The 22,463-nt window shown below is 40.0% G+C and overlaps 1 protein-coding gene and 1 long non-coding RNA gene across 4 annotated transcripts in view; one reads left to right on the top strand and one right to left on the bottom strand.

Moving 5' to 3' along the window:
- LOC135969323 (uncharacterized) overlaps positions 1-22,463 on the top strand; it is a 139,529-nt gene that overhangs the window by 98,197 nt on the left and 18,869 nt on the right. For all 3 annotated transcript variants that reach the window (XR_012429885.1, XR_010584506.1, XR_012429884.1), the window contains 2 exons: positions 292-1,012; positions 8,325-8,435. This is a non-coding gene — a long non-coding RNA (uncharacterized lncRNA). The remainder of the gene's footprint in view (positions 1-291; positions 1,013-8,324; positions 8,436-22,463) is intronic.
- Positions 19,875-21,421, bottom strand: CBLL2 (Cbl proto-oncogene like 2). The gene has a single exon (XM_045383590.1). It carries the CDS (start codon positions 21,333-21,335, stop codon positions 20,067-20,069), a length of 1,269 nt encoding a protein of 422 aa, XP_045239525.1. The 5' UTR covers positions 21,336-21,421; the 3' UTR covers positions 19,875-20,066.

Genomic DNA, 22,463 nt, shown 5'->3' with positions numbered 1-22,463 from the left:
GCTCCTTACAGGAAAAATCAAAATGTATATTGTGTCAGTCTGGGATCTTCCAGAAGCAGGCCCTGAGTCAAGGATTTGGGTACCAATAGTTTATTTGAGAAGTGATCCCAGGAAGCATTCTAAGGAGGTAGAGGGGAGTGAAACAGAAAAGGGGGAAAAGCCAGCAATGCATTAATAAGTTGGTTAGTGCTGTGGGCAGTTGGTCACTGGAGACCATCTAAGAACACACCTCAGAATTGTCTGACAGCAAGGAAACTGGGGCACTTATCTACCTATTCCTTTCCCTGGTAGGTTGAGAATGGTTCCCATGCATTAACCCCCAGGCACTTGCAGCCTGCCCTGCACAGAGGCCTAGGAGACACCAACTGCCAGAGAATACCTCCACCTCCAACAGACACGGAAACCTGGTGGTAGATACCAGAACCATCTGCAGTGACCTCCACAGCCTCCACTGCAGTACTGAAAGCAACTGGAAACAAAATTAAATTCCAAACCAGTTTCAAAAGCTGATCAATAAAATTTGCAAGAGTTTCAAATATGTAGCCAAAATACCATGATTTGAAATGAGGCAAAAAATGAAAGTCCAAATATTAATCAGGATCAGTATGAATTACACCATCATAATTTTTCCGGCAACATGCCTCAGAAAGAAGGTGGCCTCAGAAGGTGATGTGATAAGGGCATATGCACATCTGAGGTCCTCACACCACCCAGGAAGGAACTGGTATGTTGAAAAGGAATCCACACTAAAGAGAAAGTCAAAAAAGCTGCGTCTTACTAAATGCATATGTAAGAAAGCCAGAAGCCTCCACTCTGCTCCCTTGGGATCAGCTCTGACGTTTGGATGTTTGATGGTTGCCCAAAACGTCGAGGAGAAACACAGCATCTCATGGGTTGGGAAGACATGAAGACCAAGGCATTGTGGGGTGTTGCCTCAAACCAGAGGATGTGATGACAGCAAAGCATCTCAAGGAGTAATGAAAGAGTCCAGCAGCCATGTCCGACCTACCAGGTTAGTTACAACTCTCCTCTCACCCACCTTACAGCCTTGCATGATTGGCCTAGACATTGAAGGGCCCTTGGACAATGAGGTGAAGGGAAGGGAGAAGAACAGCCATATATCTAGCCAGAAGGAGTCCTGGAGAGCAGCATGCAGGTCAAATGAAGCTGGGACTGACAAAGGAGAGGCCAGGTGTAGAAACCATAAAGAACACAGTGATTGCGAGCGCAGGCTTTGAAGTGAGACACATCTTGCTTTCACCAAGTTTCCTAACTTCTCTGGGCCTCAGTTTCTTCATCTGTAAAATGAGGATATATTAGTCAGTTCTTACATTGCTATAAGTAAATACCTGAGACTGGGTAATTTATAAAGAAAAGAGGTTTAAGTGCTTTATGGTTCTGCAGGCTATAGAGGAAGTGTGGTGCTGGCATCTGCTTAGCTTCAGGGAGGCCTCAGGAAACCTACAGTCATAGCAGAAGGCAAAGAGGGTGCATTCACGTCACATGGCTAGAGCAGGGGCCAGAAAGGGGGGAGGTGCCACACACTTGTAAACAACCCGATCTCAGCAGAGCTCACTCACTAGCGTGGGGACAGTACCAAGGGGATGGTGTTAAACCATTCATGAGAAATCTGCCCCCATGATCCAGTTACCTCCCACTAGACCCTACCTCCAACATTGGGAATTACATTTCAATATGACATTTGGGTGGGTACAGACATTCAAACTATATCAGGGGATAATACTAATATCTACCCCAGAATTGTTGTGAGTTAAATGAGATGATGTCCATAATGTACTTAATACAATGCCTAGCATACTCACTAAATGGTAGCTTTTGAGGGGCGTAGGGGAGAGGAGGGCTTGATTGGGTTTGCAGATGGAGGCTGTGGAGAGCAAAATGTTTAAAGGTAAAGTTCGGAAACAACATCCTCAAGGGAGGGGAAGGGGTGGAATCAGGAATCAAAAGCATTCTAGTCCCTAGGGAATTCTGTTTAAAACTTTCTAATTATGATATACCCTGTTGTGTTACAATTAATTGTTTATGGGTCTAAATTTCCCTGTAGACTCTGAACTCCTCCATGAACCTATACTTGCTGAGCTCAACCTATGTACCAGGCACTGTACATAGGCACTAAATTAGTGAACTAAACAGAGTACTCTGCTTTCATAGGGCTTACACTAGAGTGTGGGGAGACAGGCATAAACAGTGACACAAATATACAACACGAAAAGTCATCTTGAGAACTATGGGTAATAATTAAGCAGAAAGAGAGAGAATGGGGCACCAGCATGGAGGGTGAGGAATATCTGGAAAGGCTTTGCTGGTAAAGTGATGCTTGAGCAGAGACCCCATGAATGTGGAGGAAGGGGCCCTGTAGCTATTCTGAAAGTAGCATTCCAGGCAACAGCACCACTGAAGAATGTTGGGGAAGAATATGCGGCCGCGGGGCTGCAGTGGAGGGAGCTGGTGGGGAGCTGCCAGAGCTGGAGCTGGGGAGGCAGAAGGAGTATGAGGTCATGTGAGGCAGAGGGTCTCAAACCCCCCAGTACAGTATAGAATCCCTGGGAACCTGAAAAAGCCTGAATTCCATCCTGCAGCACAAGCAAGTTTAATCAGAATCTGGAAATGGGATCCAGGCATGGAATGTTTTAAAGAGCTCCAGATAATGGATGTATATGATTGCCACTGACCTAGGTCTTTGAAGTCCATTTTAAGGACTCCAGCTTTTACTCTGAGACAGGAAGCCATTGAGGGTTTTGAGCAGAGAAGGTACATGATTTGTATTTTCAAAGGCTCACTCTAACTGCTGTGTATAGAAATGGACTAGAGGAGAGAGAGAGGAGTGACACAGCAAGACCAGTTAGGAGACAAAATACCATTGTATTGATTTTCTGTATCCACAGTGCCTAACACAATTGCAGACATAAAATTAATATCCCCAAAACATTCCCTCTGCCTGAAACCTCATCCTCTGGATCTATGAATGGTTTGTCACCATAGTTCCTTCAGAGGATTGCCAGATAAAAATCAGGACATCCAGTCAAATTCAAATTGCAGATAAACAATAATTTTTCAGTATTGCATGAGACATATTTATACTAAAAATTATTGGTTACCTGGTATTCAAATTTAACTGGACTTTTTATATTTATTTTTTATTTTAACTGGATCCCATCTTTTTATTTGCTAAATCTGGCTGCCTAACCTTCAAGGCTTATTCATTGGAGGCTTTCCCTGACTATCATCAAATATAGAAATAAAGCACTCTCCCCCAGGATTCTCTATCTCCTTTATCCTACTTCATTTATTTTCAAAGCTCTCATCTTTGCCTGAGATGATATACATTGATTTGTTTCTCAATTGTCTTCCCTGCTAGACTGTGAGCTACAGGAGAGCAGGAATTCTGTATTCACTGTGGTATCCACAGAACCTAGACCTATGCCTTGCATATACTCAACAAATACTCATGGAGGGAAGGAAAGAAGAGAGGGAAAAGAGAGCAAGTGTGGGAGGAAGGGAGGAAATTGATAAATATGAGAGAAAAGAAGAAAAAAAAATGACACAACAGATAGGTTTTCTGGAGGAGAAATGGGAAATTAGAAAGCTCAATTCAGAAGTTTTTAGCCTCAGGATATAGGAATCGGGGTTATCTGCTAAATCTGTAGGAGGCTGGATTAGGCAGAAATTTTAATGAGAGAGACAAATGTTTAGAAAGGTCACAGAAGGGAAATGGGAAAGTGAGTAAACAGTGGAAAACAGATAACTGTCAGAGTAAGGAGGATCTACATGAGGTTGACAAGCATCATCTGTAAGGAGGCTCATCTTGGTAGGCTTGTGATTGTCTCCAATGGGGCTTAGCCAGCTAGAGTTAATACACATAGAGGCAGTTTGGGCAAAGAGCTGAGGTTTGAGAGGGCCAAATGATCAAGGAACCCATAAAATTAATTTTTAACTTAAGATAGCCTCAGATTCAGGCTGGGTTAGGAGGTGAGAAGATCTTGGAGGAAGTTACTAGACTTATACCTGAGGAAGGGGCTGAGAACCAAATTTTGGTGCAGAGGGGTGTACTAGTCCATTCTCACACTGCTATAAAGACATACCTGAGACTGGGTACTTTATAAAGGGAAGAGATTTAATTGACTCACAGTTCCACATGGCTGGGGAGGTCTCAGGAAACTTTTGGCAGAAGGAGAAGCAGGCATGCCTTACATGGCAGCAGTTGGGAGGGAGAGAGAGAGAGATCATGTGAAGGGGCAAAAGCCCCTTGTAAAACCATCATATCTTGTGAAAACTCACTCACTACCGTGAGAGCACCAGAGGGGAAACTTCCCCCATTATTCAATCACTTTCCTCCTTTGACCCAGAGGGATTACAGGTCCCTCCCTCGACACATGGGGATTACAATTCTAGAAGAGATTTGGGTGGAGACACAGAACCAAACCTTATTGTTCTGCCCCTGGCTTCTCCTAAATCTCACACCTTTTCACAGTTAAAAGCCAATCATGCTTTCCCAGCAGTCCCCCAAAATCTTAACTCATTTCAGAATTAATTCAAAAGTCCACAGTCCAAAGTCTCATCTGAGACAAGCAAGTGCCTTCTGCCTATGAGCATGTAAAATCAAAAGCAAGTTAGTTACTTCCTAGATACAGTGGGGGTACAGGCATTGGGTAAATACACTCATTCCAAATGGGAGAAATTGGCCAAAACAAAGGGGCTACAGGCCCCATGTAAGTCCAAAATCCAGCAAGGCAGTCATTACATCTTAAAGATCCAAAATATTCTCCTTTGACTCCATGTCTTGTATCTGTGGCACACTTATGCAAGGAGTAGGCTCATTCATGGGCTGGCATTGAGTGCCTGCAGCTTTTCCAGGCACAAGGTGCAAGCTGTTGGTGGATCTACCATCCTGGGGTCTGGAGGATGGTGGCCTTCTTCTCACAGCTCCACTTGGCAGTGCCCCAGTGGGGACTCTGCGTGGGGGCTCCAACCCCATATTTCCCATCCACACTGCCCTAGCAGAGGGTGTCCATGAGAGCTCCACCCCTGTAGTAGACTTCTGCCTGGACATCCAGGTGTTTCCATACATCCTCTGAAATCTAGGTGGAGGTTCCCAAACCTCATTTCTTGTCTATGCACCCACAGACCCAACACCATGTGGAAGGCTTGGGGCGTACACCCTCTGAAGCAATGGCCCGAGCTGTACTTTTGCCCCTTTTAGCCATGGCTGGAGCTGGAGCAGCTGGGACACAGGGAAGCAAGTCCCAAGGCTGCACAGAGCAAGGGCGTCCCTGGGCCAGGCCCACCAAATCATTTTTTCCCTCCTAGGCCTCTGGGTCTGTGATGGGAGGGGCTGTTCTGAAGGTCTCTGATATGCCCTGGAGACATTTTCCCCATTGTCTTGGCTATTAACATTTGTTTCCGTACTACTTATGCACATTTCTGCAGCCAGCTTGAATTTCTCCCTAGAAAATGGGCTTTTCTTTTCTACCTCATGGTCAGGCTGCAACTTTTCCAAACTTTAATGCTCTGCATCCTCTTGAATGCTCTGCCACTTAGAAATTTCTTCTGCCAGATACCCTAAATCATCTCTCTCAAGTTCAAAGTTCCACAGATCTCTAGGGCAGGGGCAAAATGCCCCCAGTCTCTTCACTAAAGCATAGCAAGAGTGACCTTTGCCCCAGTTCCCAGTAAGTTCCTCATCTCCATCTGAGACCACCGCAGCCTGGACTTCATTGTCCCCATCACTATCAGCATTTTAGTTAAAACCATTCAACAAGTCTCTAGGAAATCCCAAACTTCCCCACATCTTCCTGTGTTCTTCTGAGCCTTTCAAAGTGTTGCAACCTCTGCCCGTTACCCAGTTCCAAAGTTGCTTCTACATTTTGGGTATCTTTATAGCAGTACCTCACTACCTCAGTACCAATTTTCTGTCTTTACTTTATAAAGACATACCTGAGACTGAGTAGTTTATAAAGGAAAGAGGTTTAACTGACTCACAGTTACACACGGCTGGGGAGGCCTCAGGAAATTTACAATCATGGCAGAAGGGGAAGTGGGCACTTCTTACATGGTGGCAGGTGCGTGACAGAGAGAGAGAGAGAGAAAGGGGGAAGAGCCCCTTATAAAACCATCAGATATCATGAGAACTCACTCACTATCATGAGAACACCATGGGGGAACCACCCCCATGATCCAATCATCTACCGCCTTTGACAGGTGGGGATTACAATTTGAAATGAGATGTGGGTGGGGGACACAGAGCCAAACCATATCAGGGGATGTATAAGTGAAGATATTGTGCTCAGAGAGGAAAATTTGAGAGTCTGAATCATTGGAAGGGGTAAGGTGATATCAGAGCAGTTAATGCCTCACCCTGTGAAGCCAGACTGTCAGAGGTTGAATCCCAACCCTGCTACTTATTAGCTATATAACTTTGGGTAAGTTAGTTACTTTCTATGCCTCAGTTCCCTTATCTCTAAAATGGAGTTGATAATTATACTTACATAAAAAAATGTGTTGTGGTAATTAAATGAGTTAATGTATGTAAAACACTTAAAATAGTTCACAGTGGGTAGTTTGTAAGTGTTAGCTGTTATAACCATGGGTACTGGTTGTTACCATTTATTAGAAATGAGAGTGATTGTAATACAGGAAGCCACACTGAGACAAATCAGTCAAACTAGCCAGATTGGTTTCATCATAAGAAAAAGGCAAAAATAACTCCAATGAAATCCAAAGATGGGAAAGGTAAGAATAAATGTATAGAGAACAATCTTGAAAACAGCATTAACAACAGAACTGATTAATTCAAGACTTAGTTTTTGGAAAAGCAATATATTGGGAAAATGCTTTAAAGTAAAATAGTACTTTTGAAGGTCTAATTTTTATACTACATAGTGGCCAATTAAATGTAATCCTTTTACTAAAACTATAGGTGTGTCTATTTCTCCCCTCAGTTCTGCCAATTTTTACTTTAAATATTTTGAAGCAACATTATTGGCTTCTTTTAATACCTTCCTGGTATATTAGCTCTTTTATTGTTACAAAATACCTTTCTTGGTTTCAAATATTGCTTTTGCCTTAATATCTACTCTGTTTGGTATTAGAATAAGAGCATTGGCTTTCTTTTGGTTATTGTTTGCATGGTATATCTTTTTTGCATAATTTTAATTTTAACTGTTTGTGTCTTTAAATTCATGTTTCTCTTATAGAAAATGTCACAGGTGTGACTATATGGGCTGGTGTCATGGGCAGTAAAGGAATTTACTAAGACAGTTGCATGTTAAAAAAGGCAGATTTATTAGAGAAAGTATGAAAATACGGTGCAAGGTTGCAACAGGCAGCACAGTAGAGAAGGGGCTGTCTGCAAAGAGGTATTTTTCCCAATATATTGTTTTTCTTTTACTCCATATATGTATTACATTCTGTCCTGTCCTGTCCTGTTCTGTTCTTTTTTTTTTTTTTTTTTTTTTGAGACAGAGTCTCACTCTGTCACCCAGGCTGGATTGCAATGGCATGATCTTGGCTCACTGCAATCTCTGCCTCCCAGGTTCAAGTGATTCTCCTGCCTCAGCCTCCTGAGTAGCTGGGATTACAGGCGCTCACCACCATGCCTGGTAATTTTTGTATTTTTAGTAGAGACAGAGTTTCGGCACATTGGCCAGGCTGTTCTCGAGCTCCTGACCTCAAGTGATCCACCTGCCTCGGCCTCCTAAAGTGTTGGGATTACAGGTGTCAGCCACTGTGCCCGGCTCATTCTGTCCTTTTCAATAGCTGTATGTCAATACTGTTTTAAACTGACAAATGAAATAATAGAAATACATTTAACAGTGTCATAATAAATATTAAGAAATTAAATACAATCAGGTTAAATCAAGTGGTAGAGTGGGGTAAGAAAGAAGCATACTGATTTTATCATTTCTCAAAATAAGAGATTAATAGATACTTTCTGAAGAAACAAGATTAAAAGCATTATATGAAATTATAGGTATAAAGCTAGCCACCAAAACAAATACATGAACATTTCTATTTAGCAGAATAGACTCACAAACAGGAAATAAAATGGGCCAATGGACAATGAAGAATGTTTTAAAGATCTATATATATAAGGACTATAATAAAAATTAAGATGAGTGGACTTCTACTAATAGCAGATTAGGTAATTTGGTTACACCTTCTAAGAACAACTAGAAAAGTATTACAAAATATTTTTAAATCTGCTTAAGGGCCTTATAATAAGATAGAGAAGTATTACCTGGACAAAACATAGGGGAGAATGGATGCCCTGAGAAATGAACCCTGTGTTTACACTCTACTTCTAGGGGCGTTTAATGGTCCTGGAGGGGACATCTGAGAGGCTAAGCAGTAATTCAGTCAACCTGGTGAAGCTAAAGGAGCAGACAGTGGCCAGTGGCATTGGAAGCCACCAAGAGGTGAGTGGTGGAGGGGCGCTGGTTAACCTTCCTCATTTTGACTTGGATCTCAAAAAGTCTGCATCCTAAGATTTGTGTGAACTGGAAATACATGAGCTATTTCAGGGATTGTAGGTCTAATCCTCTCAGTCCCTGAAACTGAACAGAGGTGATCAAGATTGCTAGTGCCTTTGGGCATCTGGCAGAAGCAAATGAGAATCCTCTTAGGAGGAAAATAGCATCATCTTGGGCTGAGATTATTTCTACCAACAATTTTTCAAATCCCAGGTCCAACATGCCAACAGAGGCAGACAGGCCAGAGATAAAATAACATGAATTAGCACCAGTAGGGGAATAACCATAGAAAAAAGAATAACAAGGAAGGATATTGCAGTTATCAGATGAACACTTTAAAATAAACATGCTCACCAAATTCAAAGAGATAAAAAGCAGTTTTCAGGTGTGCAGTAGAAAAATGGAAACTATACAAAAGAATCAAGGTCCTTCTCCCAGCACCAAAAATCTACATGTCAAGTCCAGAAAGAAGTGGACATGTTTATAGCATTGGTGTGTGAAGTTATTGATTCATTTATTTAATAGGCATATATTGAGCTTTTCTGTGAAAGCCACAGTTGGATTCTGAGGAAGATGGGAAGATAAATAAAATGCTGGTACTGTGCTATAAAGGAGGTTCCAGCTAATTACCATATTTATTACACATATTATTTAGTCAAAAAAGCCCTGCCTAGCTAAGATTCTCCCTATGTTGCTTTTTAAAAGGTGAAGAAAACAAAATACATTTTGATGTTTAAATGGTCTGATCCTCAACCTGCTCTCTAGGGGAGTTTCTAAAGATGTGTGGATGAGAGACCATCATTGCTGTGTGGTGTGCACAAGGGTTGGTCACTTGAATCTGGAATGGCAAGGGAAGAGCCACAATCATACCACAGAGTACAATGGCTTTAGTCTAAGTATTATGATCACACAGGACTTCGGGTCAGCACCATTGTTCAGTCCACATAAGAAGTATGAGAAACTTGGTCCCATCTATATTTGAAGTGGTATTGATTTGGGGGCTGTTGAAAGCAATATATTTCTTTTCAATTTCTTTAAAACAGGAACCTGCTGGGACCTCCTGGAGAAAATAACCTATTCTCAGTGCTGAGAGGACTCTTGAATTAAATCATAAGTTACTTAACTTCCATGATAAATATCTCTCACAGCAAATGTGGCCTTGAAAAGTTTCTATTTGGAGCCTGGTGGGGGGAACAAAGTCATTTCTTAGAAGTGTAAACTTCTTCTCTGAGACAGATTCATGAACAAAGGGAATGAAAGCTGGTCTGTCAAAAGAAAACATGTCCTACACATTCTCTTTGTGAAAGGACTATAGGAATGTGAAAAATCAATGTCCTCTTACACCACTCTCCTAAATCTGTGTTCTTGTTTAGCCAAGTGGTCCAAGGGTTGAATCCAAGGAAACACTTCTTAGCTTCATAGGTCATTGTTGCACTGTGTTATTACAGATGCATTATACTTCCAGAGTGAATCCACAACCCCAGTGGCTCCTAAACTTCTGGGTGATCATGTTTGGTTCTAATAACACATGCAAAATAAAGCCAAACAGTTACCCTCAAGATCAGAACATAACAATGTATTGCCCTAAAATAAAAGCCATATAAGGTAAATAATTTGACAGTATGTGCTTAGATTGCCGGGTAATTTTCTCATAACTTCTCTTCCTTCAACTAAAATCACAATCTTTATTACCTTCAACATGCTTAAACTGAAAGAAATTTTGTTCTGGCCTCTGCTGCTTTGGCTAAAGGTACTGTTTGCCAGGGCTTTCTATTTTGATGTAAGATAGTAAGTAAAAATGTCAGATATATTCTACCTAGTACACATTGTTCTCCTTAACAATACCTGAAGGGAGCTTTCAATTCAGGATTAGTAAATATTTTTTTAAAACTCAAGTATTGAATTCACAGTACAGAATAAACTCAGCTTGAGATAGGTAGTCTTGCACTTAATTTGAAAATTAAGTATTGAATTCACAGTGCAGAATAAACTTAAGCATATTGTACAAACAGGACAACTATAAATATTAGGCATGCCTAGTCACAAACAGGTTTAGAGGGATTCTCTTATTTTCTCACCAGAAAATGGATAAACCATTGTTTAAGGATAATAAATGATAGCAAGCTTGTTCGATTGCAATTTACTTTTTCTCATGGTGTCACTGGTGCACTATCCACAAATACACTTTGGTACTGCCCAATGTAGTTCCAAACTTGTCCATGTTGGACTGATCCTTCTCTCATATTAGCCACAGCTGTAAGTCCTGGGGGCAGGGATCCCCTTTTCAATAAAATGTGCTAAATCACCACAAAGTTTTCAAACCATTTTCTTCACAAGGAAAGACAATGAAAAAAGGGAATCCTAGATTTCTCCAAAGAGCTTGTGAGTTAAGGCAAAAGGCGATATCAATTTTAATCAAATCTCCAAAAGTCAAGAATAAATTTTGTGGTTGGCAGAATAATATCCCTCTCCACCCTCCATAAAAGTCCACATCCTAATCCCTGGAATCTGTGTATATGTTATGTTACATAGCAAGATGAAATTAAGTTTGCTAGTCAACTGACCTTAAAATAGGGAGATTAGCTTGGATTATCCAGGTGAATCCAATGTAATCACACAGGTCCTTGACTAGAGAAGAGGAGGCAGAAAAGTCAGAAGCAGAGAGATGGCACCATGAAAAAGATTGAACCAGCCGTTGCCAGCTTTGAAGATAGAGGAAGAGGCCATGAGCCAGGGAATGTAGGCAGCCTCTAGAAGCTGGGAAAAGCTCAGAAAGAGGTCCTCCCCTCAATAAGCCTCCAGGAGGAACTCAGCCTTGCCAACACCTTCATGTTAGCCCAGTGAGACCTACTTCAGACTTCTGACCTCCACAGTTGTAGGATAATTAACTCTTATTGTTTTAAGCCACTAAATTTGTGGTAATTTGCTATAGCAGCAAATGAATGCAAGTGTTGAAATGCTTCTGGGCATTCTGGGCTTCTTTAATGTTGTTGGTCTATTTAAGAAAAGCTGGCACAGAGGACAGTATTCATGCAGCATTCATGCATCTTCTTCCAAATCATTCCCAGGCATGCTACCCACCATGGCCTACCAGTCTTTTCCCATCACAAAATATTAAATGATGTACTCTTGACGCAAATTGCTGGGTCTCAGCCCCAGAACTTATGATCTGGGGTGCAGCCTGAGAATTTGCATTTCTAACAAATTCCCCAATGATGCTGCTGATATTGCTGGTCATTTTGAGGCCCACTGGTCTAGTGGAAGAGAAAGGCGTATAAACAATTAAAATACAGTGTGTTAACTGGCATGATGTAAGCACACAAATAGTACAGCAATCACAGTGAAGAGGCATCAAAATCATGTGCTTGTCTGGAGAAAGATTTTTAAAAGAAGTGAATAAAAAAGACAAGACACGGAAAAGTGAGAGGGGGAAAAAAGGAAAAGAATATGTCTGGCAGAGGGCAACCCCATATAAGAAGACATAAAGGGGAAACTGCTTTTGTTTTTAGGACAGTGAAAATATATAACTGGAGAAAAGAGTGCCCAAGAGCAGGTAGTGGGAAGTGAGGCCAGAGAGGGAAACAGGCCAGATATGAGGGCCTTTCTGTGCTAAGCAAAGGAATCTGACATTATCCCACATGCTACAGCGATCCATTGATGTCTACAAACAGACTTGTACATTAGAGGGCATACTGGGCAGCTGTGTTGGATGAGTGGGGCCGATGATAAGACCAGCAGCAGAGAAAGCAATAAGAAGGCTCTTCCAGGAGCCCACCAGAGAAGCAATGAGTGCCGGCACCATGGTAAAGGCAATGGTTTGGATGGCATGGCCATGAGAGAAGCATAAAGGTAGAGTCTGTAGACCATGGTTACCAATTAAATATGGGAAGTGAAAGTGGAATGTGGAAGACTAGAGAATGACTGCCAAAGTTTGGGCTTATACATTTGGTTTGGTTGGCTATTGGAACCATTCACCAAGAAAGGAATGCCTAGAGGAGGAGCCTACTGTCTGGGAGAGGTGATGATTGAGTTAGGATTCACGGGGCATAAAGTGCCTACATTATACCTAAGGGAATGTGGCCAGAGGAGAGTTTTAAATAGCTGTAAGTTACCAGGACATCAAAGCACAAAATAAAATTTAGTGTTCAAATCAAATAAAAATGTTTACTTAAAGACTTTTTAAAAATAAAAAATGGTTTCATTTTGTCAGATACTTTTTGTAAAACAGTGCGCAGTGTCCTCTCATTCTTCCCCATGCCTAATGTGTGGCCAGTCTCTTTCAGAGTCAAAAGCATGGGAAAGGGAAAGGAAAGTAAGAAAGGATTTAGTGATGACTTACTTATGATAGAATGCACCTACTAGTAATTATAGTGACTGAGATAGATGCTCCTTCTCAACGCATGTTTTAGAGTTGGCTACCATTTTGTTCCATTCCCGGGGATTGTGGATATGTTCTGTCTTTACCCTGAAGACAGAACCAGGCATACTGATTGCAATACAACATAGGGCAAGGTATGGACTAAATTAGAGTTAATGTTTTTAATTTTTAGAGACCATATAGACATAGCATTAAGAAATTAAATAATGTATGTATATTGAGCCCCAACTGAAGCATATCAAATGGCATTATGTACTAAAATGCAAATAAGTCATTTGCTTTCAGAAGTTAAAAATCAAAAGTTGACCCTGTAATTTAATTTAAATAATTAATAACTAATAAAAGATTATAGAAAAGGTACATTCTGGGAACTTTTACGGAGCACCATATAAATGCATGTAAAAATATATACAGAAAAAAATCACCTATAGAATCACAGATAGCTTTAATTTGCATTTATCATTTCCTATATTATATTAGTATTTAATAATGAGCATGTAGTGCTCTTATAAATTAAAACATGAAAAAATTTTAAAGCTAATTTTCTTCATTAAAAATACAGGTATTTGTAAGTATATTTTAATGGAAACCTGAGACTATGCTGACATTGGTTCCTAAAACAGATGTTTGCCCAACTGCCTCCTTACTGTCTAATATGGAGCCAAGTGGCATCCAAAGTGATGTCAGCCTTGGTGTCAGACATCTAGGCTTATGCACAACTAGGGGACTAATAGCTTGCTCATATGTGTTAAAAAATAACAGAGACAGGTGGGAAGGCTGGACTAAAGAGGGAAGAGAAAGTTTTAGGACATCAATTTAGAAAGCTGTTTCAAATTGTTGGGAACCATGAAAGGATGAGGTTAAAAGGTTTTTCCTCTAAGGTAGCCCATGCTGACTTGAACCTCCTTAAATGCAAAGATAAAGACTATGCTCCATAGTGACTATGGCTGTATGTACTCCCTGAATGCAGCCCTGTCACAAAACTTAGGGCTAAATCTTCAAAGTAAGATCAGGCCACCATAGCTTGGCTATTACACAGATGGCTCCCACAAATATAGGAGATCCAAAGACACCTATTCAGAAGATAAAATTGGGAATAAGAATTTATGCTTATAAGCATGGTACTTCACATATATACCAAGATGCTAGGTAACACCAGCTACATATGCAATGCCCGCTTAAGCTAAATCCTCCACAATTTTGCTCAAGGTTACTATGCAGTTTATTGAAGGTTAATCCTCCTTATAACTTGACTATTAATGAGAAAATTGAAAAATAGGTGAAGATGACAAAACCTGAAGAAAATGTTTACTATTTTAAACCCTTTCAAAGGTGAGTTCTTTTCATGTCTAAACATCAAATATTTATAATTCATGTCTTGAACACATCTCACATTAGTGCTAATTTTATTGTAAAACTGGACAGTGTGTAATTCTCTAACTACAGGGGGGAAATGGGAGTAAAAATGGCTTGTATCAGTTAGCTACTGCTGTGTAACCCATCATCCCCAAAACTCAGTTACTTAAAACAATAAGCATTTATATTATTGCTCACAAAACTACAGGTAAGCTGGTTAGTTCATGTGGTCTCAGCTGGACTCCTGCATGGGTCTGCAGTCATCTTTGGGTTGGGTTGGTAGCTATGTTAATCTTGGTTGAGCATTCTCACATGTTTTGGAGTTGGCTTACTGTAAGTTGGTCTAGGATGGCTTTCAATGGGGGGAAATGAGTTTTCAATATGTTTTCTCATCTTTCAACAAGGTGGACCATGTTTGTTCTCAAGGAGGCAGGGCTCTAAAAGAAGGTGGAAGGACAGAAGGCCTCTATGCTCAGACCTGGTACACTGACACTTCTGCCACATTCTATTGGCCAAAGTAAATCATATTCAAAGAGGTGAGAAAATAGACTCCACCTCTTGATAGGAAGAACTGTGAAGACACATAGGAAGGAGTAAAGAATTGCGGCCAATTTTGCAATCAGTCTGCCATATGCATAAACCAAACAGAATACCAAAGTCAAATATTAGGAAAAAAGTTTAAACACAAACGAGTGATGGTCAGTAAAATAAGCAGACCATCTGCTTCTTATTGTGTGATGATATGTGATGAAAAATGCTAGTTTTATTCAGTAGAGGGAAAAAGTTTTATACCTCTGCTTTATCCCATCAAAATAGAACTCCATCTATACCACATTTTTACCTAGGGCTGACCTTGAAAGATACTTTAAAAATGACTTAGTTCTTTCTATTGGAAATGAAATATATCTATTGACTATTTTGTCAAAGAAAAAAATGTATAATTTTACTCAGCATAATGTTATTGGAACCGTTAGGAGATGTGCCAAATTCTGACACTTTTTAGAATGATTCAGATACTAAAATTTTGCCAAGAACATTTCAATACCTGAGGCATTTTTTTCTGAATTATCCATTTAATCATGCACTCCTCCTTCCTTTGTTTTTGTAGATGCAATTCAAACAGATTGCATTTTCCCATCTGGGGTTTCTGAGCCATTTGAAAATAAAGCATAGCTGGATCTAGAGTAATAATAAAATTATTTAACAAACAGTATGGTGTGGGCACCGGCCAATAAGAAAACAGCCTGACTCTAAATTTTGCTATGCTGTGAGTTCTACCACCACCATTCCTCTTAGAAAAGAGATGAAGGATGCCTCCCACATCACCTCGCAGGAGAGAGGTGCTTTAATGAGACCACTCCAAGGGCTAAATATGTATTCTCTGGAACATTAGGGACACTGTGGACTGGTGTCTGGAAAATCAAAGGTGCAGGAGACAGGCTAATTTCTTTGACAGGTGAGGGAAAGGAAGCTGGCAACATTGACATTGGCCAGCACACCCAGAGTTTATCAGGGAAAAGGAGATGTGTTTCTCAGGGGCCAGATATGGCCCCTCACTAGAGGGAGCTGGAGGGATAAACACAACTCAGCTAAGAGAAGCTGTAGGTATTGCTAGATTCTCAGGGGCTGAGGAAGAACTAGGGAACTAACTGGAAGAGAGATGCATTCATATTCATCAAGGGAACTACAAGTAGAGATCCGGATCAATGACAGCGATTCTTTCTTACCAACCATGGAAGTGTCAATGAAAGAAAAAATTAATTCTTAAAACCTGAAGTTGGGCCCAGAAATTACTAACCCAGTTTCATATAGTACCAACCAAGTTAAGACTTTTCCTATTTCCCTCACCTCTCCTGCTCCAGTCCTTTGCATTCCAACTCTGAAGGACCAAGACCTCCACCTAATGAAATAGGGAGAAGAAATCAAAGCAAAGGTGGTTAAGGCAAGAAGTTGACCACAACATTCTTCCTAACTGCTCGTCTTCCACGAGCCACAGCTAGGGAAGTAAGGAAAGGACTTACCCTTAAATCAGTTCTAAAGTTTGACTGTCCCATCAGACTGGACATTTTAATAACGGATCAGAGAGCTTTCCATGTATCTAAGAGTGTAGAGAAAAGTTATGAGATGGCCCCAATTTCACTTCAGAAAGAATAAAATATAAAAAGAAGAAAACAGCAAGAACAAAAAATTAAATTGCTTTATTATATATCACTCTTCATCCTTCTTTGATGGACTAGTACAAAGACCCATCTCTCTTGGAGATAACACTTTTGTGGAGGAAACAACAAAAAGAAGCAATAAGTAATTATGTAATAACAGGTAGTGATAGAGAATGAAGGAAAATAAAGCAGGGTTAGGAGATGGGTGTGAGGAGGGCAGTGCTATTTCCCACAGGGCAGCCAAGGAAGGCATTTGAACAGAAACATGAAGTGACAGAGCCAGCCTTAAGAAGACTTGTAGGAAGATGGTCCAGGTGGGGCGGGGCAGGGGAAAGCAGTAAGTGTAAAATGTGAGGCAGGAAGGAATTCGGTTGCCCAAGGATTTTTTTTTTTTAAGTTTGTATGACTGGAATAGGGGGAATGGATAGAGAAGGGTAGGTTATGAGTTTTGAAAATTCACTAGGAGTTTAACTGTATACAGTCAAGAAAAAGGTATTGGACTTGAAGTGTAATGTAAAACTATTTGAGAGCTGGGTTCCATTCCTTTTTTTTTTTTTTTTTTTTTGAGATGGAATCTCACTATGTTGCCCAGGTTGGAGTGCAGTGGCGCGATCTCGGCTCACTACAACCTCCACCTCCCAGGTTCGAGTGATTCTCCTGCCTCAGCCTCCCAAGTAGCTGAGATTACAGGCACCTGCCACCAAGCCCGGCTAATTTTTTATATTTTTAATAGAGACAGGGCTTCACCATGTTGGCCAGGCTGGTCTCAAACTCCTGACCTCCTGATCCACCTGCCTCAGCCTGCCGAAGTGCTGGAATTACAGGCGTGAGCCACTGTGCCTGACCAACTTCCATTCTTACATATTTACTGTGGTTGCTGTGTACAGAATGGATGGTAGACCACTGAGACTAGACACCGGGTGTTCAGTGACTAAATTTTTGAGTCAGCTGCTTCTGAATCACCTAGGATACTTACTGAAAGAACAGATTACTAAACCCTATCCATTGCCAAAACCTACTGATTCAGAATCTTTTGAGGATAAGTAAAGAATGCTAATTTGTGGTGATGCTCCAGGAGATTCTTTCATGCTGTCAGAATCAGGAATCACAACCCTATATTAATGACTATTTTATGAGCGCCACAAGAGAACTTTTGCTCAGTATCAGGCTTATGCTTCCCGTGAAAATGTGTATGCTTTTATCTTGCCTGTTTACTTTAACCACTTTTCATCCATCATTAACAACAGTGCAGGAATTAATTGTGCAAATTTTTTGCTTCCAGCTTTAACTTGGACTTAATTTTACTATTTATCTGACTTTCATTTTCCCTTTCCCTGGTATTTCTGTTTATGTTTTAGTATTTTTGGATCCATATTGTTTTTAAGACTTAAACTGCCACCTCAGTAGTCTTCAGAGTACTATAATGTACCATACATACATTTAATTTAGACTTATGCCCATTATAGCTTCAAAGCCTTCTCTGAGTAAAAGGAAAGGATTCGCATTATTTTTCCCTTAAAGAAACACTAATGGTAACTTTGTGATTCTTTTACCCATCACTGTCATTCAAACATCACTGGATGAGTTCATAACCAATATCATTTAAAAATTTTGTCTGCTGCAACACATTCATCTGTTCTGCTTTGCTAAATAACATATTGCCTAAACTTAACTGCAAATAAATAATTTTAAAGGCTTCTTTTAACATGTAAAATTTTATAATACTGATTTTTTTGGTCTAATGCATCATGTAAGTGGTTTCATACTACCTTCAATCCTAGAGAATGTCAATAAACATAGAAGAGCTCTTCATAGATAGTTGAGAAGACTTAAAGTGAACTTGGCTTTTATTACATGAAACAAAAAATTATATTGGATTTTAACAGTAATATTTTAACAGCTTCTAAGTAGAGGCAAGAAAGGAAATCAAGTGTGTACCAGTCCAAGTACCTGTAATAGTATAATAGAAGCACTTACTAACCAACATTTCACATCATCACATGCCGTGCTCCTAATAACAAGGCTTTTTCACTAGAAATATTGCATTAACATTAGACTCTCAAATTGCTAAGTATGAAAAATCACTCACTTAAAAAAAACAGTCTATTACTTATTTTAGGCTGGTCAAGGTTAAAATGGCCATTTATATATTTCTAACTTCAGCTCTAAGCTCAGAGAGCATCTGATCAGCCAAGACAAGAATTTATTTTGCCTGTACCCAACAGAGTAAAATGATAAGTTAGCCATCAGTTCATCCTTTGCCAAAAAGAAATATCTCCTAAATGTATACACTATAAACCATCTAGTAAATAACATCTGCATACTATACATTTTATATTTATATTATGTACTGTTGAAGGGGGAGAAAAATCTTCATGAGGGTTTATTCGAATAATACGAAATATCCTAAGAACATCAGTTCATCCATATGAATTCCGTACAAAGTACAGAAGTGGAAGTGGAAGTGGCCATCATAGCTGGACTGGAATAAGCCCCTAAAATGCAAAAGCTCATTCTAAATACAATAAAGCAGTGAAATTCATATAAGTCATTACTTTTCTCCTATACAAAGTCATCTGGTAGTCTTTACTGTTAACTTCATGCTAAAATGTCCCAAGTTTAGGCTGTTTACCAAGAAAAGAAATAGGAAAGAATTAATAGTTTTTAATTTCAGGTTAGAGGAAGAACCCTTATCATGCAATAATGAAACCCAAGCAAGTCCAAGTTTGTAACTGTAACAATGCCTCTCATTAATAGATTATCCAAATTCCTCTATGGCATTCAAACTGTAGCTTAAAACCTAATAAACAAAAAACCACATAAGAACAGGATCAAGTTCTACCATGAAATGAAGAATTATAATAAAGTTTATTCAGCCCTGAATATTTAATTTAGGAGCATGAGCAAAGTAGAACACACTTCATCTAAATGACACCATTTAAACAGTGCTATAAAATCATGCTACTTAGTAAGTATGGTGCATTATGTGATTTGAACGATTCTGTTTAAAAAAAAAAAAAAAAAAAAAAAGCATTAACAAGTAACATTGTCCCCACCAGCGTGGAGCCTACAGATACAATTACTTTGGTCATATCTTTCCAAATGATTTACTAATGCTTTTTAACATTGCAAACATAAATCTATCATAGTACTGGAATTCTGATATATTTTGGTGCTTCTGGGGCTGCCTAAAAATGAAAAGGCATCCAAATGAAATGCACTGTACACTTATTATACCTTAAAATTTCAGTTCCTAAAACGTGAAATAATTATCTACCATTTAGCTGTCTGATTTAACTGTACATCGTAGTAGATTTTTACCTCTAGGATTTTTACTGTACTTTGGGAAATTAGTGGTAAAACATGTTTAAAAAACAGCATGTGACTATACTTGAGTTCACATAAAATAGCATTTTTACAACTATATTGAAATTTTATCCTTTTTCACAGGTTAACATATCACCAAAAAAATAAAAATAAAAACCACAGTACTTTTGAAAATGTAACAATGCATATTTATTTCAGGAAATCATCAGAGGTCACCTTTAGGTCAATTTACCACACCAGAGGAACAAAGTTGTTAAACTACAGCTGTGCTGAACTGAGCCACTTATCCACAGTACAGTATAGAAGTTGAAGTTGTTTTCCCCATCAGGTCTTCAGTTCAAAATACTATTATCATGCTTAGTATGGTCTATGTCTTCTCTGGTATGAATGATGTGATCCACCATGTAGGGTTGAAGGAGGTGGACTCCATGTTGGTGGAGGAGGTGGCAGTCCTTTCCATGCAGGCCATCGTCTGTGATCCGTTGCATCTGTTTGTGTAAACTGAGGGCTCAAGGTTTCTTGATTTTCAGTGAACTGAGGTAAAAAGTTAGGGTTGTAGTGGTGAAAAGCAAATTCACTTGCAGATGAATTACCATTTTGAGACTGGGGAGCACATGGTGGAGGAGAATTCATATAAGGTGGCACCTGGGCAATAATATATCCAAGTGATAGATCATAGGTCGTGGTTAGAGCTGGCGCTTGGCTAGAAACCAAGTTAGGAGTACCTACATCCTGAGGAGGATATGGCATTGGATAGTTTACTGGTGATGATGGAGATGGAGGTGGTGCATAATGCTGTTTTTGAGGCATAATATGACAAGGGGACGATACCACTGGTTGACTTTGATACTCAGGATAATAGTCAGGAGGTGATGGCTTCTTAGCACCAGAATCTGAGTTATTCTGAATATGATCAACTATTAAATTGCCGTGTTTTCTTGTAAAAACACTAACGGTTTCCCACTGGATGGGAAAAGGCGGACTTGGAGATAGTTCTGGGGGAGGAACCTGAAGATCCTTATGTGGCTGATTATGTTGCTCGTGTGGCATTTGTTGCATAGACGGTAGTGACATCATGGTGTGCTGCTCTGGTGGAATATAGTTTAGATGGTCCCTGTCTAGCAGTCTTTTAGGGATTTCAGCGATTTCAGTTCGTGGCGGAGCAATATGAGGACGAAGTTTTTCAAGCGAAGCGCTGGCAACTTGTTTTCGAGCTCTCTTATGGCGGCGTTTGATATGAGCCTGTAAGCTTTTCTGAGACAAATATGTTCTCTTGCATCCCTGAACAACACTACACATGAAGACAGAACCTCGTTTATGCTCCTCAATTCGCAGCACAGGATAACTACAGCGTGGACATATTTTATATCCGATTTTGTCATATAAATTAGCACAGTTATAGCAAAAAGCATGCTTGCATGGAATTATTCGCCCATAGATTTTAATAGGCAAATCACATTTGTCACAGAAATGAATTGGTGAATCATCCTTTTCACCTATGATGTTTATCTTAATGTCCCCCCAAGAGTAACCAGGAATTTTTTTCTTTTTTCTCACCAGTTTAACTCCTTTAGAGTAATACTTCCTGTCTTCATTATATTCACGTTCTTGTTCACCAGCAGGCATCTTGTTCCTATTCCTTGGAGATGAGACACAGATTTAGGTTTGTCTACTTCTTCAAAAATGACTTTTAAAGGAATTCTTCTGCTAACATCAAGGCCACGCAACAATCCAGAACTATGAGTGCCTAGTAACCCATTATCAGCGTCATTAGGATCCAAGTTTCGGCTCACAAGGGACCGGGAGTCATGTGCCAGTAACACGTGCGCATTACAACGCATGTGCACCATCTTCCCAAGCCTAGGAGGTGAAAGTGCGATCCGATCCCGCCCCAACCCTCCACTGCTTTGACCTTTAAGGGCTTCCTTCTCTTCTCACCTACCCTGTCCCACCACTCTAGTGAGGGAGTTTGGGCAGAGAAAGCAAAAGCTTCAGTGTTGAGGTTGCTAATGCTACTCTTTAGTATTCAAAGAGAAAGGGGTCTTTGTGGAAACAGAAACTGATGGGCGTGCCCAGCAGGCCCTGCAGAGCTTTGCCTTCTAGGACTGACTTATTTTTATACTATTGCATTTTTGTGAACTGCCTTAAATCCCTCATTGGAATAAGATAGGATGTGTCTGTATGTGTGTGTATGTATATGTACATACATACAAAATATACCTTTAAGATTTTGTGATTTCACGGTACAGTAAGTTTAAAAATCACCTTTGTCTGGAAGAAGGCAGCATTACATTTATCTCGTCAAGGAAAAATCATGTAAGAAGTAGTGAATAGGGTCGGGCGCCTTGGCTCACTCCTGTAATCCCAGCACTTTGGGAGGCCAAGGCGGGCAGATTGTTTGAGGCCAGGAGTTCCAGACCAGCCTGGCCAACATGGTGAAAACCCATCTCCACTAAAAATACAAGAATTAGCCAAGCATGGTGGCACATGCCTGTAATCCCAGCTACTCAGGAGGCAGGACAATCGCTTGAGCCTGGGAGGCAGAGGTTGCAGTGAACTGAGATCGCGTCACTGCACTCCAGCCTGGGCGACAGAGTGAGACTCTGTCTCAAAAAAAAAAAAAAAAAAAAAAAAAGTAGTGAATAGATGGTAACTTCACTGGGCTAGACATTTTTTAGACATTTGCTGTTCTTGCTTAATTTTAAAAAGGGTTATCGGTATTTAGCCCACATTTCCTCACGTCCTACCTTGCCT

Source organism: Macaca fascicularis, chromosome X, assembly GCF_037993035.2.
Source record: "Macaca fascicularis isolate 582-1 chromosome X, T2T-MFA8v1.1".
Taxonomy (NCBI): Eukaryota; Metazoa; Chordata; class Mammalia; order Primates; family Cercopithecidae; genus Macaca; species Macaca fascicularis.
Note: the sequence above shows the minus strand (reverse complement) of the source record. Positions and strands in the feature narration are given on the sequence as shown.

Bases quoted from the DNA above. Each gene is read 5' to 3' on its own strand.
- CBLL2 (XM_045383590.1), bottom strand. From the start codon at position 21,335: ATGCCTGCTGGTGAACAAGAACGTGAATATAATGAAGACAGGAAGTAT.